The sequence below is a fragment of the Etheostoma spectabile genome, chromosome 19 (genome assembly GCF_008692095.1).
Source record: "Etheostoma spectabile isolate EspeVRDwgs_2016 chromosome 19, UIUC_Espe_1.0, whole genome shotgun sequence".
Classification (NCBI taxonomy): domain Eukaryota; kingdom Metazoa; phylum Chordata; class Actinopteri; order Perciformes; family Percidae; genus Etheostoma; species Etheostoma spectabile.
The window spans coordinates 10,870,787-10,887,749 of NC_045751.1; the positions used below are offsets into that span (position 1 = coordinate 10,870,787).

A 16,963-nucleotide genomic window follows, 5' to 3' on the forward strand; every position below is an offset into this window, starting at 1 on the left:
GGGGGGGGGGAGTGGACAGGAAACACCCTTGCAAAAATGTATGCCATCACATATTAACACGTGCCCCAGTGAGGCACACGGGTTACAATAGGTTAAAATTCATTCATTTGCAGAATAACATTAGGGTAATAGCAATGAAGCAAATGGTGAAGCTTCCCAAAATAAACAAACATAAAGAAGGTGGGGCAAAGACAAAAGGAAATGGAAAGATTTCGCAGAGAACAATGCAATGAATGTGTAATGCAATATGTGATGCAAACTGTGTCCTGTCTGTCTCCCTAGTTTGAGGGAAAGCGAGTACCATGGGAAATGATGCATTATATTCCTTCTGTGGCAGCGTCGGATCAGGAATACAAAAAAAAAAAATCAATGAGGACAATTTGGTTAGGAATGAATGGGAGCTTGTATCCAACTCAAAATGAAAACAGAGCTGTGTTCCTTGATGAGATGGACAATTCTGCCTCTGAAGGAAAGCGGCATTTTCTATTGTTGCCCACGATGTAGATAATTTAGCTAAAGCGTCTTGTTTCCATACTGTGTCCAATGTTTTTCTTTTGCAGTTTTGTGAACAATGTCCGAACATGGACATATAGAATCTGGACATTTCTTGGATTTGTTCATCAAACTATGATGAAGGCGCTTCACAGCTTGACCACCAAAATATTTTTTGTGGGAAAATCTTGTTATGCGTTCACGCCCAGATCCGCCTCAGAGCCGCCCCAGGTCCTACGTGAATGCTGCGGCTTCCTCTGCTCGCCGGCGCCGGCACGTAGGCTACCTTGTGTACTTAAATCTGTCGATTAAGACGTCAATAAAATACGTCAGAGGCTTTGAGCGTCTCGATTTGCGCCTTTACTGATGGTAATGAGAAAAACTGGTGTTGGTAGGAGGGTGGATATGCACAAACACGGGTCTGTGATGTTGGAAGAATACAATGCCATCTTTGATCTAATGCCCACACACATGCAAGACTAATGAGTCATATCAGACAATAAGTACAGACAGAATCCGTGGAAAGTCTCATTTCTCGGTATAGAAGGTCGGGGGGGGGGGGGGGGGAAATTAGGGGGAAGACAGGAATGTGCACTCTCTGGTGAGCCAAGAATAGGTAACGAGCATAAATAAAGCCATCGAGTCTTTCAAGCAAGACTCAATCCACAAAATTATAGCGCGGCAAATGTTGCGTGAAAGAGTAACTTACCAAATTTAAAAAACAGAAAAGGGCACAAGACATCAAAAAACACACACGTGGCGAGTTGTTTAAGTCACGGGCGATTTTTTTTCTCTGCGTGGCGTTCCTTTCTAATCCGTCAAATGGTCGTTTTCTTTCTTTACGCGCAGAAATTAACATACTCAAAAGACAGCGAACGCATGAAAGACGGCCATGTAGGAGGGGATGGGCCTCTGACATAGAAAGAACTACCCTACAGTACGACGAGCGCTAGATACGACGTCAGCGCATACGTCAGATATTCCATTGGCTGGCTGAATTGGCCTGTTTGTTTTTAAGCATAATAGACAGGGGGATCGTTTTGTCTGAGGATCCACTGGCAATACCGAGTTCTGTTTAAAAAATAGAAACCTTATTAACCGGGGTCTTTTGTCGCGTTTTTCTTTAGGGGGCGGCATTCAGTGTGGCACTTGAAACTCAAGTGTGGGATCGGCTCATCTCTTGCGCACATCAAAACGGAAAAAAAAAAAAAAAAAAAAAGAAAAGAGGGAGAGCAGGGAAGAAAAAAACATGGGGAAAAAAAGAAGTGGATAAAGAATGAAGTACGGGACAAATGAGGAGAAGGGAGTAAGGAAGAGAAGAGCAGGAGGAGAAATGAGAAGAAACAGCTGGGGATGAGAGGAGGATGAAAATTGCCGGAGAAGAAGTGAGAACAGCTGGGCATGAGGACCAGAATCAGAGCCACACAATAATCAATTTAGTGCAAGATGACTCTAAATATTTCTGAAATAATCTGATATTACACTGAACCAACAGCCCAAGGCAGCCCCGGGATAAATGTGTGCTGCGCTGGAAAACTTCAAGAGGATTTGCGGCATCAGCGTTGGTAATTGACATAAATTGTAATTGAAAGAGAGTTGCAGTGATTGTTTGTTGACAGGTGGTTTAAAGTGGCTATTTATTGTGGAACGATTTGAAGAAAAAAAAATAAGACTTTCACGTCATTCTCGGAAAAAAGTGACCGTGTCGGAAGGACTCTTATTTTGGAAAACCGATGAATGTAATTAAAAACAAAGTAATTATTGCCAGCAGTAAAGTTGTTTTCCGAAACGACTTTCCACCAGTTGAGGGGAAAAAAAATATATACTCAATGACAAGCGTGGAACAAACAAAGGTCCTTTTAACAGCTGTCTTGCATGCTGCAGTCTGGACAGCTAAAGGATAAGGTTGGGTTTCGAACCTCCGTCCTTTTGGTGCATTTAAAACTCAAAAATAAGTTTATATGAAACGATTGGTCAGATTTTTAGTCTTAGTTTAATTATTCTTTAAGCAGATAATTCCTGATCTTACTCAAAATATCTGGCAAACTTGCCATGGAACGGAGGAACGAACGAAGGAAGGAACGAAGGAAGGAACGGAGGAAGGAACGGAGGAAGGAACGGAGGAAAGAAAGTATAGGTGACAGACAGATAGATGGATGGATACTTTATGAAAATTCACATGTCACAGCAGCAGTACACAGACAAAAACCACACTGAACAAAGACTGTATTCTATTCTTTAGGCCTTGTGTGGATGCTTTGTGTCAATATCCAACTGTGAAATGTTTGAGAGGCTTGGTGAGTTTCGGTCAATTTAAAAAGGGGTTTGTGGGAAAATAAGTATTGTTTTGGTATTGGTACCAAAGCGCACACACACGGGTTTTGTACCGTTATTGAATCCAATGACTCCCCTTTGGAAGGCGATATATCAAAGCTGTCACATTGCTAAACACAGCCTGACAACCTTACACACACCCACTACAACACACACACACACACACCCACTACAACACACACACACACAGCACACACCCACACACCACAACACACACACCACACACACAACAACCCACACACACAACAAAAACACACACACCACACCCACACCACACACACAACACCAACCACACACACACACACAACACACACACACACACACAACAACACACACACACACAACACAACACGGTTGATTTGTACACGTTATGTGCTGCCGCTGTTTTTATGCTGCCATCATAATTATAGCACACTGAGAAACTGCTCATATTTTTGGCTTTCTTTTATATTGTTTAATGCCATGGGGTGCCATCGTATGTTCCGTGTGGTTGTTGTCTGCACTGCAGTATACTGACAGTTTTCGAAAAGCAATCCGAGATGTACTCAAAGTTCTGCCACACGCGGGCGGCTGTGGCTCAGTGGTAGAGCGTTGCGCCAATCGGAAGGTTGTTGGTTCGATCCCCACCCCTGCAGTCATTGTTGAAGTGTCCTTGGGCAAGACACTGACCCCGGTTTCCCCCGGTGCTGCGCATCAGATGTGTGAATGCGTGGGTAGTGTTTACTATGAGCAGTGGCACCTTGTAACGCAGCCCCGCCACGTGTATGAATGTGTGTGAATGGTGAAGGTATCCTGTATGATGTAAAGCGCTTTGAGTATTAGTTAAGACTAGAAAACACTATAAAAAAATACAGCACTTACAGCTGTATTATGTAGGAACATGAATATCAATATCTTGTATTGAAAAATACTCCAATTCTCCCCTATAATCACTGTTTGGCGGCAGACGGACAACCAGAAATATATTGTCCAATGGCAGTGACTGTGGAGCATTATTTGGCAGACCACACAACCCACACAACCACACACACACACCCCACACACACACACAACACACACACCCACACACCAAACACACACACACACACACACACAACACACAACACACACACACCCTATAACAGTCTATTTTCGTTTTCCTGTGATGGTTAAACACACCGGCCCAGTGCATGCCCCCGCCACCGCCGCGTGTGCTGTTCAGTAACTAGATACAGGTAATCAATTTCTTTCCACTTCACAGGCCCAACAATCTGTTTTCTATTAATGCGCGCGCGCGCGCGCGCGCGCGCGTCGTGGCTGCGCGCGAGCGGGCGGCGCGCGCGTGCGGCGTGTGTGGTGGTGTGTGTGTGTGTGGTGTTGTGTGGTGTGGTGTGTGTGTGTGGTGTGTGTGTGGTGTGTTGTGTTGTGTGTGTTTGTGTGTGGTGTGTGTGTGTGGTGGTGTTGTGTGTGGTTTGTGTGTGTGGTGTGTGGGTGTGTGGGTGTGTGTCTACCGAATGCACATCAGAAGCTCTGAAGCGCTCCGTTGCTGAAATTGAAATAAAAGAAAAAAAAACAGAGGAAGAGGGGAAAAAAGTAAATGGAGATGACGGGGACGGACATTTGACAGGAGGCGGAAGTGATGTGACAGAGTACAGGCGAAAGAGGGAATGACAAATGACAGAGAATTAAAAGAATGGAAAATACATTTGGAGGTGTTTCAAGAGTCATCGCCCCTTTCCTTTAATCCTTCTTCTGTATCTCTGGTCCTTCTCTTCTTCTCCTTAAAGTTTTCATCCCGCTTCTCCCTTTTCTTTTTGCCCTCTCTTCAGAAAGCTTGTGATAGGTTTGAAGGCTTCAGTACAAACCAAAACGCTGCACACAACACTCATCTTCCAACCGTTTTATCCTTTTTTAAGTAAAAAACAAAGTCAGTGAATTCATGCTGGTCACTGGGCACCTGCACATATGGCACTAGAAATAATTATTTATTATTCAATTAATTGTTTAGTCCAGGAAAGTGTGTGTGTGTGTGTGTGTGTGTGTGTGGGTGTGTGTGTCCGTCCATCCTTGGCAAGTTTGCCAAATATTGTGAGTGAGATCAGGTAATATCTGCTGAAAGAATAATTAATCTAAGACTAACATGACATAAACTTGCAAGGGTTGAGTTTTAAATACACCAAAAGGACGTAGGTTTGATACCCCACCTTATCCTTTAGCGGTACAGACTGCAGCATTCAGGAAAAGTGTAACATCTTATTTCAAATTTGAATAACCTATTTCGTAAGAAACTTCATCCAACGTCTGAGTCCTCTTTCATGAATGTTCAAGTCCAATTTTAGATATCCTCGAGTCCAAGTCAAGTCCCGAGTCGGACTCAAGTCTGAGTCCAGGAGTTTTCCATCACTGCTCACAGAAATATAGTTTGCCTGAAACTAGTCTTGCATTGCGACTCCACACAGCATTCCAGGATGGGAGAAACTCCGACTGGACAGATAGTCTAGCTAGCGGTCTGGATATACCCCGCAGAGATCTGAGGACCAGGTAACCATAGTCCTCAGAAATCAACCGGAGGTTAGAATTACAAGAAAGAAGAAGGTAACGGACATTTTCCGGAAGAGAGTGGTTGTGTCAGCAAGGTAGATGGAGAGGAACATAAATCTTTAGCCAAATAATCACAAATTCAATACAGAAGTTTATTATTACTACTACTACTACTACTACTACTACTACTAGAGAGCCTGCATGCTCGCTGGACAATACTTTTTAATAGACTTTTCTACAGAAAGTCACCAGATTTCTCGCTAGTTGCTTTCGTGAAAAAACGTCGCTAGGGGCGGTCTGAAAAGTCGCTAAATCTAGCGACCAAGTCGCTAAGTTGGCAACACTGTTTTCATGTAGACACACGCTGTGGGGAGGGGGTGGTATTTTGTGTGTGTGTGTGTGTGTGTGTGTGTGTGTGTGTGTGTGTGTGTGTGTGTGTGTGTGTGTGTGTGTGTGTATATAGAGTGACAGAAAGACGGAGGAGAGCAGCGAAAGCAAATGCAGCTGAAAAATTTAGCGTTAAAAAAAAAAAAAAAACGAAACACAATGTGTGGTGGCCGCTGTTGATTGTGTGGCAAATTAGTCAAAACAGTCCACGTGTGGGAAACACTAGTGGCGATGAATTTTCTGGCGGTGCCGGAGCAATCAGGAAGTGGAACGTCATGGATGTAGTCTAGCCTAAAACGGACATTTGGATGCTTGCTGGAAACGTAACGTTGGGCGTATCCGTAGAATCCCACGGTCTTCCTCACATCGTTATCCTCTTTTGTCTTCATAAAAGCTCAGTTTTTCGGGTTGACAGCCTTTAAAAACTTTAGTTCTGGGTTCTTTATATTGTTGGTAGTGCATCCCACCACACAGCAGCGTGTATGCATGTTTCTGTAAAGGGAGAGCAGAGAGTAGTTTTCCCCTCCGTTGGACGTGGCTTTCCGAAGAATGACGCGATGCACTCCGTCTCTACGACAGCCCACAGCAGGGGGACAAGGTGACGTCATTAAAATGTCTCAAAAACCCAAAGAAATTCTGCTTACTGTGATGAGAAATGCAGCGAATTCTCATGTTTGAGAACCGGGAAACTTTTTCTACTTATACTCCTCCATCTTATCTTCTTTTCTTCCTTGCCTCTGGCTTTTTCCCTTTCCTCCTCATCCTTCTTTCACTATCTTTCCCTGATCCTCTTCTTCACCTTCCTCACCTCTCTACATTTTCCTAGACTACTTCTTTACCATGACATCCACACTCCCCTCTTTCCCTTACCTCCAGTATCTTCCTCCACTATCTTTATCATCCTCCTCTCTCCTCCTTCCACCCGCTATCTTCTATATCATCCCTTTACATGCCCCTTTCTCTTCCTCTCTGGCACAAATAATTCTCCCCCCCCCTCCACTTCTCTTCCATGTTTTCTCTCTCCTTCTCTTCCCACTCTCAATCCTCCTTTCCACCCATCTTCCTCCCTGTCTCCTCTTCCTCCTCCTACTCTTCTCTGGGCATGTGGCAGCAGACAATAGCTCCATTGTGAGCCCTGTGCTCTCCTCTGTCTCCTCCCTCCATCCCCTCCTCTTTCCCAAGATCTATTTATTTTCACATCCCTTGGTCGAGTGAGCTGTAACGACGGCCGGGTACAGCCAGTTAGAGCTAATTTGGAACAGAGCACACCAGAGAGACACACTGTCTGAGAGAGAAAGACATGAAAAAAAGATTAAGAAAAACGGGTGAAGAGGGACAAAAGGAAATCAGAAGTTGTAGTGTGCGGGTCCACAACACACACACACACACACACACAGAGAGAGAGAGACAGAGAGAGACAGAGAGAGAGAGAGAGAGAGAGAGAGAGAGAGGAGAGGAGGAATATAGAGAAACATTCAATATTACAACATAATCCCAGTATCAGTATCAGCATTAGGGTTTCCATAATCTCCCTTGTAATGTGTGGTTAGAGGAGTTAGCGGTTAGCTTTCTCAGTGACTGCAAGTGGATTTTCTACGCCTGTGAGTCTTATACTGTGGTCCCCGGACCGGACCAGACCGGACCGGACCGGACATCATTTGAAATTGGGAAAAATTTGAAGTTGAACTAAAGGTTTTAAATTGCAATATATTGCAGAATAATATGATTTGTTTTAAATTGCATTAATTTTCAACATTTCAATTTGATTTATATTGTCAAATCCCAACAGGATTTATCTCAGGAGTCTTTTTAGATGGAGTAGGTCTAGACCACACTATAATTTACAAAGCCCCCCCCCCCCCCAAAGGGCAAGCATTTGATGCGCCAGTGGCGACAGACCCTGACTCTGGGTGGGCGGCCATCTGCCACTACCGGTCGGGACACAGAGACACTGATCCAGATATTACATATGTTACAGATATTATGTGTATTTCTCTAATTGAAATGAATGAGTGGGTGGCAAGAGTTCCTGCAGTTCAGTCACCGGTCAACAGTAAGCAACAATGTTTTGGATCAAGGGTGAGAAATGATCCTCTAGTGACACCTAGAGGACAAAATGGTGGCATTAATCTGCAGTAGATCTTTCAGTTCAGAAGGTGCCGTGCAGACTGGCCTGAATCACAGTACTTTGTGTATTATCGTGGTTTTTAAAAGGCTCAGCGGTTTGGACTGTAAAGCACTAAACATATATCTAAACACTTTATTATTATTATTATTATTATTTCTATTCACATGGCTTTATTGTTACCTGGGACACTAATAAATATGTTATGTGTCATTTAATGATATGATTTCTGGATAATTTTTTATCACAACAGTAGTAATAGTACTACCAACTGAGCTAACTGGCCACACTAAATCCTGGTTTTGTCCAAAACCCAACAAATATTTTGTTTAATAGGATCTGAAAAAAGAAATAAATCAGGAAATCTCTATGTATAAAAGGCTGAAAACGGCATTTCCGACCATTTTTACATGAAAATGAAAACGATTAATCACAATAAACACTTATTATTTATTATTACCACAATATTCTATATAATATCCACCAAGATTTCTGTCCAAAGCACTTTACAATGTGGCTGTCATGCACACGCTGATGGAGCTACCATGCACGGGGCTGGTCTCACTATCTGGGGGTTCAGTGTCTTGCCCAAGGACACTTGGACACGTGGCCAAGAGGGGCCAAGGACTAAACCCTGTGATTGGTGGACGACCCTCTATATCTCCAGAGTCACAACGTCCCCAAACTTCATACTGCAGGAAAGAGGCGGGGGAAAGAAATGTGTGCAGAAAGAGTGGAACCAACTGTACCAAAGGTCCCGGGGCACACCAGCGTCTTGGATCATCCATCTAATGTCTCCCTTCAGTATTTTTACTAATTGTGACAAATCCACAATTATTAAAGGAGGAAGTCGTGATTGGAATATAAACAACACAACAGGCTGTTGCGCCACTTTTCTCCCGAGTCCCCATCCGCTCATCTGTCTGTCGTTGAGCGCTCCTTCCTCATTCCCTTCCCACCCCTTCACCCTGAAATCCCACGGCATAACATTCCCCTAAATGATGGAAGCACACAAATAAACAGGGAGGCCTCACTTTGAGCTATGGATACCACAAGAGAACACACAAACAGACACGCTCGTATATAACTTCCTTGACCTTGGAAAACAAAAAAACAATTAGGCAAGTGCTGAAAAGCGGGGTCTGTGTGTGTGAGCGTTCATTGACAAGCCACGGCATCTCTTACAGCGCCTACATCCTTGTTTACTGGCAGTGAAACCACAAAAACACGCGCATGCACGCACAAACGCACGCACGCACGCACACTGCTTTGATTAAAAAAGAGAGAGAGAGAGAGAGAGAGAGAGAGAGAGAGAGAGAGAGAGAGAGAGAGAGAGAGAGAGAGAGAGAGAGAGAGAGAGAGAGAGACATGACGAAGAACAAAAAAGCAATTGTGGTATGAGGAAAGATAGACAAGCCAGTAACAGTCCTTATCAACAAATTCACACACAAATAAGCGCACTGATGTTGGCACACACAATAGGGCTGTGCAGACCGTGATGGCTAACCACGCCGCCCCCACGGGAACTGGAAAGGAAATTGACAACTGCGCCGGCCTTTAACTAGCAGAGACACTCGCGTCAGGCTTTCCACTGTGCTGTTCAGGGTGCAAGGTAGGGCCCCTTAAGCGGGCAAAAGCTACTTTTTGCCCGTCATGCTCTGCGCCCCGGCTTGGACACAGCGGTCTCGAGAGAGAGAAAAGGCGTTTACGTGGAATGCCATCACTCTTTCCTTTCTTGTGGACACGACTGTGTGCGTGCGTGCAGCAAAACTATGTATTTTCTTGTTTTCTGTGTAACTGTTGACACACAGACAGACGGAGAGAGAGAGAAGAGAGGAGAGAGAGAGAGAGAGAGAGAGAGAGAGAGAGAGAGAGAGAGAGAGAGAGAGAGAGAGATTAATAGGATGACAGACTATGGGATTGTCTGAACTCAGACCACAAGCAGTTTGTACTGATCAGCTTTTAACAGTTCATTGCATTGTGGGTAACGCAGGCGCCAGGTTTGACAAGAAAAATGAACATGTGGAATAAAAAAAAAGAAAAATTCAATTTCACTGGTTCTTCTGCTCGGATTTTGATCCTTCTTTCTTTCTTTCTTTCTTTCTTTCTTTCTTTCTTTCTTTCACTATCCAACATGAGTGTGTCAATGTTACACAACGCATGTGAAATCTTTGTACTCCACTAACTATATATCCGTTCTGTATGTTATGTTAGTACCTGCTTGATGGCGGTCTCTCCTATCTTGTCAGAGTGTTTCCGGATGCTCTCCAGGAAGTCTCTCAGCTGCGTCATCGCCGTGTCCCTGATCTGCGTCCTCAGTTTGGGGATGTTTTCCGCCATAATGGAGCAGAAGCGGTACTGACCCGCCCTGGGAAGACACGTGTGCTCCAGCTGCTCCAATGTCCGCAGCGCGGGGTAGTACCTGTCACACACAAGAAGAAAAAACAAAAGGAACCCTGGATTTATTTCATTTAAATCATACCGTCTTTGCTTTCTTATCAACTTAAACTTCAGCTTCCCCCTGAAGAAGGCCGTTTGTGCCGCTACACATGGGTTGTAGCCCAGCTCTATTTTAACAAACTAACCATTTCAATATATGAAAATAAAGGCTTTGTTACTTTTTGCAAGATGAGTGCCTTGGACCTTTCCTTCTCTTTTTTCTTTTGTGTTCCCTTGCAAAGACCCCCTTCATGATTTGTTTAAACTTCTGAGCACTCAAGACCTTTTTTCTTCTAAACTTTCAGATTCAGGTAAGATGAAAGTTGGCCTATGCCATGTTTGCCAATTAAACCGGTGAGTTTCTGGTTACGGGTTAAGATCCCTCAAAACTAACAGACACACAGCAATAAAACAAAGCCCTGAGTGTCAGAAGCATGGCTTGCATAAGCAAGCAGAAACACAAGGATAAACAAACCGAACAGGACAAACACACAATACACCTCAGGGATCTTTGGCAGCACACACACACACACACACACACACACACACACACACACACACACACACACACAACACCACACACACACAACACCACAAACACACACACACACACACACACACACACACACACACACACACTTTCTCTCGAGTAGCAGTCGTTGGCTGACCTCTCCCTGCTCTCTGCGTGGCCCAGCAGCCGCAGGACAGAGAGAAGTAGAAAAACACACAAACAAAACGACAAATTTATGACCAACCCGACTCCTGTCTAAAGGTCAGGCCCAGGGCAGGGAGGGAAAAAGAGAGAGTGGAAAAGATGTGGGTCCCTATTCCAAAACACTCTGGCTCCACCTAGTGGCTGGCAGCTAGGAGGAGACACTACAGGTGAACAGGGCAAACTTTCTTTTTTTACATTATTTTTTGGGCATTTCAGACCATCATTTCTATACGAAAACGTAGATTTGAAACGGGAGAAAGAGAAGGGGAATGACATGCAGCAAAGGGCCGCAAGTTGGGGTCAAACCTGTGGCCGCTGCTTCAAGAAATACACCTCTATATATGAGCGCCTGCTCATAGTTAGCTCACCAGGTGAGCTAACCATGCACCCCAGGGTGAACATTTAAACCAATTACTTACATTAAGACAATTATTTTTTGTATTAGTAAGTATTGAAACAAGGTATTAATTTAGGGGAAATCTACAGAAACAAATTGATAAGTGTAGTAATATCAAACACATAAATGCACATTTTGAATGTGTTCTTTCCACTAGTGTTAAAGAAGATGCAAAATAGCCCAACATCTCAACATTGGCGAGCGTATGAAACAACGATGTTTTTGCCTGTCCTGTCTTGCCTTAAGAAACAACAGTCAAAATGGTGAAAGTGCACCATTTACTAAATTGATTTATATTTAAAAGCATATTAAAAGGAGTATAGTATATTTTAATTAGGGGTGGAAAGGTACATATATTTGCATTGTAATGAAACGGTACGGGCGTCTCGGTTAGGGGCATGCATTTGCACAGAGAATACACGGTATAAAAATAAATAAAACTTGCGTGCAAATTAATTAATGTAATGTGGAACTACTGTCAGATACGCGTGTTCCAGGGACACCTCATCTGTAGCCTGCTGTAGCTCTGATGCTAGGCGAGCTCCGCCTACACGCAGTTTTTGGTTAGCTCGACGTTGCAGTGAGGGAGTCAGAGACGACATCACTAAGGACAAGTACAGAGAGCCGAAGTCCTGCCCAATCCGGTGGACCTCATGGGACCTTAATTCGGGAAAAAATATGAACAGGAGTGCACGGGGAGAGGCAAATAATTGTTTGATCCCGTTTGAATTGAGCCAGGGATTACAAATACGATGTTCGTCAATTCCAAAGATAATTTTCCAACCGAATGTTGTTGAACTCAACTGAAAAACATTACGGTCTCATTCATTCAAATTGTGTGTTGTAGTGTAGTTCTACTAAAGCACTGTTTCATTCAACAAACAAAACAGAAATAAAACGCATTATTGGATTGCATTCACCCACCCCCACCAACCTTTTGCCGATGTCATGATTTACTACAGACCCTATCCCCAAACCTGACCCTGATGGGGGGATGTCGTCAGCATTTCTTAACCTTTATCTGCGGGAAATATCATCTACATACACAATTTTTGATAGTCACAATAAAAGATGTGTGAATGCAGAAAAAAAAAAAAGAGATGTAACCCTCCCAAAGAAAGTATTAGCAACGTACCTCTTGGCCCTCATCTGCTCCTGAAGTCTGGTGTACATCTCCAGGACTGGGGAAAGCATTAGAGGAAAAAAAGAGGACTGTTAATGTGATGACTTTGTAGGACTACTCGCGGTAAAAACAAGTCCTAGTGAAGGTTTTTGGGAATGCTTTATTTTAGAGTCTATATTTGCATGTTAGAGCAGAGCTGCTGTGGAAATAGATCTACCTGAACACCCAATTCGAGGACTCAAATACACATACACACACCCAAAGGTGTTCCTTCCTTTCTGTGCAGCATTTTCATATCTAGTTTGGGTTACCTGGTAAGCAGTGCGCGAGTTTGTCTATGGTGGTCGCGATGTTTCTCTGTTGCACTCGACACAGCTGCAGCTCCTCCATGGAGCCCATGAGCTGAAATGAGGAGAGAGAGGAGGCGAGGCGAAAGCAGCATTAGTTAGGAGGTCCGATGGCATTGGAGCCAATGTGGACAACTCTTTAACTGATTGGGAATCGGCAGTCACCCCGATCACCTTACACCCATCACTAACGTAAATTACTCCCTTCTAAGTAGAAGTTGATTTAATAGACAAGGTGCTAGCTGCAACAAGTTAAATATATTAAGCTGAAGACATATTTATATTACAAAATATATTAATATATGTGTTTACTTGGTTATTTTTGGAAACAAAAAAAAAACGGTGTGCAGCTGTATTTTCTAGCCTAAGTTGCATATTCAACTGGGACTATAATGTGTAGGTCGGCCTTCACACATACCTTTGTAAGGGCATAGAATACTAAGCTAATTAAAAAATAATTATTTGCATGATTTTATAAAATAGAGCAAACATGTGGCACAGTGAATCCTTAGGATGAACTGGATCTGTGGACAGCTCTTATCTAAAAGTTTGTTTTTTCACAAACCGGTTGATATAATTGCTAATAATATGTTGGATTCATGTTAAGACATTTTTAATTTTTGAAAACTTTCAAAACATTTTACCATTATTTAACAGCCCCTCCTGATATAACCTCGGAGGACCCCCTAGGGGTCCCGGACGTCCTGTTGACGATATCTGATCTAGGCAAATACAAGAATCAGATGGGGGGGCCAAAAAAAAGCTTATCGGGACAGCCCTTGTTTCTATTTGTAAAACGTGTCAGCTTACCTGTTTGCCATCATCCTGAAGACGCCGGTTAGTCTCAGTTACCTGACTCTGAGAGAGAAAAACAACAAAGAGAAAAGTTGTTGAAATTGAGGTCAGTTTTTCCCTTTCTGTGTCGGTCTTGAGTTCTGAACCTCTATAGATCTCTTAATCCTGGAACATCCGTCCATCTGTTTATCCCGTCTCTGGTCAGTAGGGGTTGGGGGGGGGGAACAGCAATTTAAAAAAATCTTATGTACTATCATTTTTTTACTATTAAAATGTATTCTTTTCCCTAAATTCAATCTATAGAGAAAACCTGCGAGCACAAAGCGAGAAAACCGCCAAAAATGCTCAAAACTGCATAGCATCCCTTTAAGCTGTGAAGAGCATTGTATGGCTTCCCTACAATGTACATCCATGTTGTTTTGGGGCAATTTGGTTAAAAGTAAACCCATATTTCTGATATAAAAAAAACAACTTAAAAACAATTCTAAATTTGACCCAAAGACAACACAGGGGTTAATGAAAATTGCAATACAAACGGAATCAGCACCCATGTATCGTAAATCGAATCGGGATAAAAGCAACTGGTCCCAGCCCTGCTACTCCCTCCTTACTCCACCCGCCCTGACCCTCCTTACCTTCAGTTTTTGCGCCTCCCCTCGTACTTTGAGCAGCTCTGTGATGGAGTCGACGAACCCCTGGAAGTGGTGGTTACACATCTTCTCGATCTCTCGGTCGTGGTTCCTGATCCGCACGTCCAGCTTCTCCATGAAGAGGCCATGTTCCCGGCCATCGTACACCGACCTGGACAAAGAGAGAGGAGAGTCGGCGTCTAAGCAGGGGTAAGGTATTTACGATTCTCTTAAATCCTCGGAAGGCAAAGGCCGAGCCCATGCGTCCAGACAGGTTTCTCAATAAAAAATCCAAAATGAAAACGGCACTTTCAAAAGCAAACCCAACCAACAGGTGGCAACATAACCCTAACCCTGAAATAGTGGTGTTAAACACTGGCCCGTGGGCCAGAACCGGCCCGCCAAGGGGTCCAAACAGGCCCACCGGATGACTTTTTGTGTAAAAAGTGTAAAAATTCCAGAGAAGTAATTAATTCCAATTGCAAATTTACCACTTTAATCTCAGAGAATGTCAGAGTTTTTTTCCGTAAATGTACAACTTTAATCTATGCGTTTTTCCCCACAACGTTACAATTACCCCTTATAGCTGGAATTTTTGCTTTTATTGATAACTTTTAGAGACAGTTACACTTCTTGTACACCTATTGAAAACTTGGAGCTGTCAGTGCGTAAAAAGATTTACACAAGATAAACAGCAAAAATGCTCGGCTGAATTTCGAGAAATGACGACTCCACTCCTACGTGGCCTAGAGACGTCTCTGTGGCATCAAGTCTAACATTAATATGCACTTTTATCCACCTTTTTCTATGCGTTGCAAGCAACCTCGGATAATTATAACATCTCAAAAAAGGAGGAAGAAGGAAGAAAAAGGGGATTGTGGTGGGTCGTCCAGCTGTGGAATGGGTGCATGTACAAAATGCGTCCATCGGGGGGCGATATCACAAAGCTCTCCAGAAGCACGCTGCTCCACATTTCCAGTCACTCACTCCTGCTGTGTTGTGAAGTGGTCACAAGACATACTGAGTTGGGATTTTCTCAATCAATTATTAAACCAATCAACTGGTCTATAACATTTTTGAAAACAGTGAGAGAAAAATTACCCAAGAATGAACTCTTCGAAAAGGTCTTGTTTAGTTAAAAAAGAAAAGAAAAAAAGATTTCACTGTCGGGAAACAACCCAGTGAACACCCACAGATCTCAGTTATCGTGGCTGATTAGACCTAGAGCTTTGATGGGAATTTATTAGGTCATAAAACTTTTCAAGTAAGAAGAATGGTAAACAGGTGCAACAATGCTAACAGGAGACGCTGGTCCCGTTACATGTACATGGTTATTCTGAAAAACGAAGACATTTCCCTTCGTTAGTGCCCTTCGTTTACACGCAAACGGAGAATTCACCTCTGAAAATAATTTAAAAAAAAAAATCCGGCCAGATCGGAGATGTTGGAAATCTTTGTTTGCACGTAAGCTAAGACTAACAGAGGTTTTAGCAGCCGAGGAAGAGAAGAGAGAGGAAGTGATTCGTTGATGTTGTTGCTCTTTTCGGGATTCTGGTTGTCCAGTCAGCCGGATTAACTGAAAAAAGGGCCTTTAAAAAAACCAAGTGTAACATTATGAAAACAGCTGAATCCAGAAACAGCTAAAACAGTAAGCTACCCTTAAGAGGAATTTGCCTTGGTGATTGGTGCATACATAACAAACCATATTAAACATGAATATGAAACACACACATACAGAAACAAAAAATGAACACATTGCTGTTTAACATAAGGAGAAGGAGGCTGAATGGAGCACAGCTCATTTCATATACTGTACATGAAGAATGTCAGCGACTTTTTGGATGACTTACACAGAAGCATTGTATGAACACGCAATTGAGGAGACAATTAAGCAGGCAGAAAGAAAGAAAGAAAGATCAAAATCCGAGCAGAAGAACCAGTGAAATTGATTTTTTTTTTTTTTTTATTCCACATGTTCATTTTTCTTGTCAAACCTGGCGCCTGCGTTACCCACAATGCAATGAACTGTTAAAAGCTGATCAGTACAAACTGCTTGTGGTCTGAGTTCAGACTCTCTCTCTCTCTCTCTCTCTCTCTCTCTCTCTCTCTACACTCCTTGTATCTGTAGAGAGACTAACATAATTATACATGAAGTAGGGGTGGGAATCACCACACGCCTCCCGATACAATATCATCGCGATACCTTTGCCACGATACGATATTATTGTAGAAGAAGAAACAAACCACACTTCACAAATACGTCTTTGTAGATACACAATTTATGTGGTGTGTCTTGTCTGTTGGGCAAAACATCACAAACATAGCACAAAGATTAATTTAAACATTTTGACAAAATACTTCTCCTTGTAACTAATTTGTTCACCCGGTCTTGTGTGTAAGCAGTTCTTCCTGTGTTCTTTTCCTTCTAAAAACAGCACAAACACACACCTGTGTATGAACTGAATCCCCCACCCTTCCTCCTGTTGACCAGGAAATGCCCGGCGACTTGTACAATAGAGAGCAGGTCTGACGCCACAGAGGGCTTTCTTTAGTGAAACACACACACACACACATAGAAAGAGAGAGAGACACACAAACACATAGAAAGAGAGAGAGAGAGAGAGAGAGAGAGAGAGAGACACACACACACACACACACAC

At 43.0% G+C, this 16,963-nt stretch overlaps 1 protein-coding gene and 1 long non-coding RNA gene across 5 annotated transcripts in view; one reads left to right on the forward strand and one right to left on the reverse strand.

Annotated features, from left to right (window-relative positions):
* The window catches only part of exoc6b (exocyst complex component 6B), a 116,065-nt gene that overhangs the window by 77,658 nt on the left and 21,444 nt on the right, over positions 1–16,963 (reverse strand). For all 4 annotated transcript variants that reach the window (XM_032499412.1, XM_032499410.1, XM_032499411.1 and 1 more), the window contains exons 2-6: positions 14,310–14,475; positions 13,690–13,737; positions 12,844–12,934; positions 12,545–12,590; positions 10,076–10,280 (exon numbers count right to left, since the gene is read on the reverse strand). In XM_032499412.1, the coding sequence (XP_032355303.1) occupies positions 10,076–10,280; positions 12,545–12,590; positions 12,844–12,934; positions 13,690–13,737; positions 14,310–14,475 (556 nt within the window). The remainder of the gene's footprint in view (positions 1–10,075; positions 10,281–12,544; positions 12,591–12,843; positions 12,935–13,689; positions 13,738–14,309; positions 14,476–16,963) is intronic.
* Positions 16,154–16,963, forward strand: part of LOC116669540 (uncharacterized) — a 15,040-nt gene continuing 14,230 nt past the window's right edge. Inside the window, exon 1 of the long non-coding RNA XR_004326794.1 lies at positions 16,154–16,164. This is a non-coding gene — a long non-coding RNA (uncharacterized LOC116669540). The remainder of the gene's footprint in view (positions 16,165–16,963) is intronic.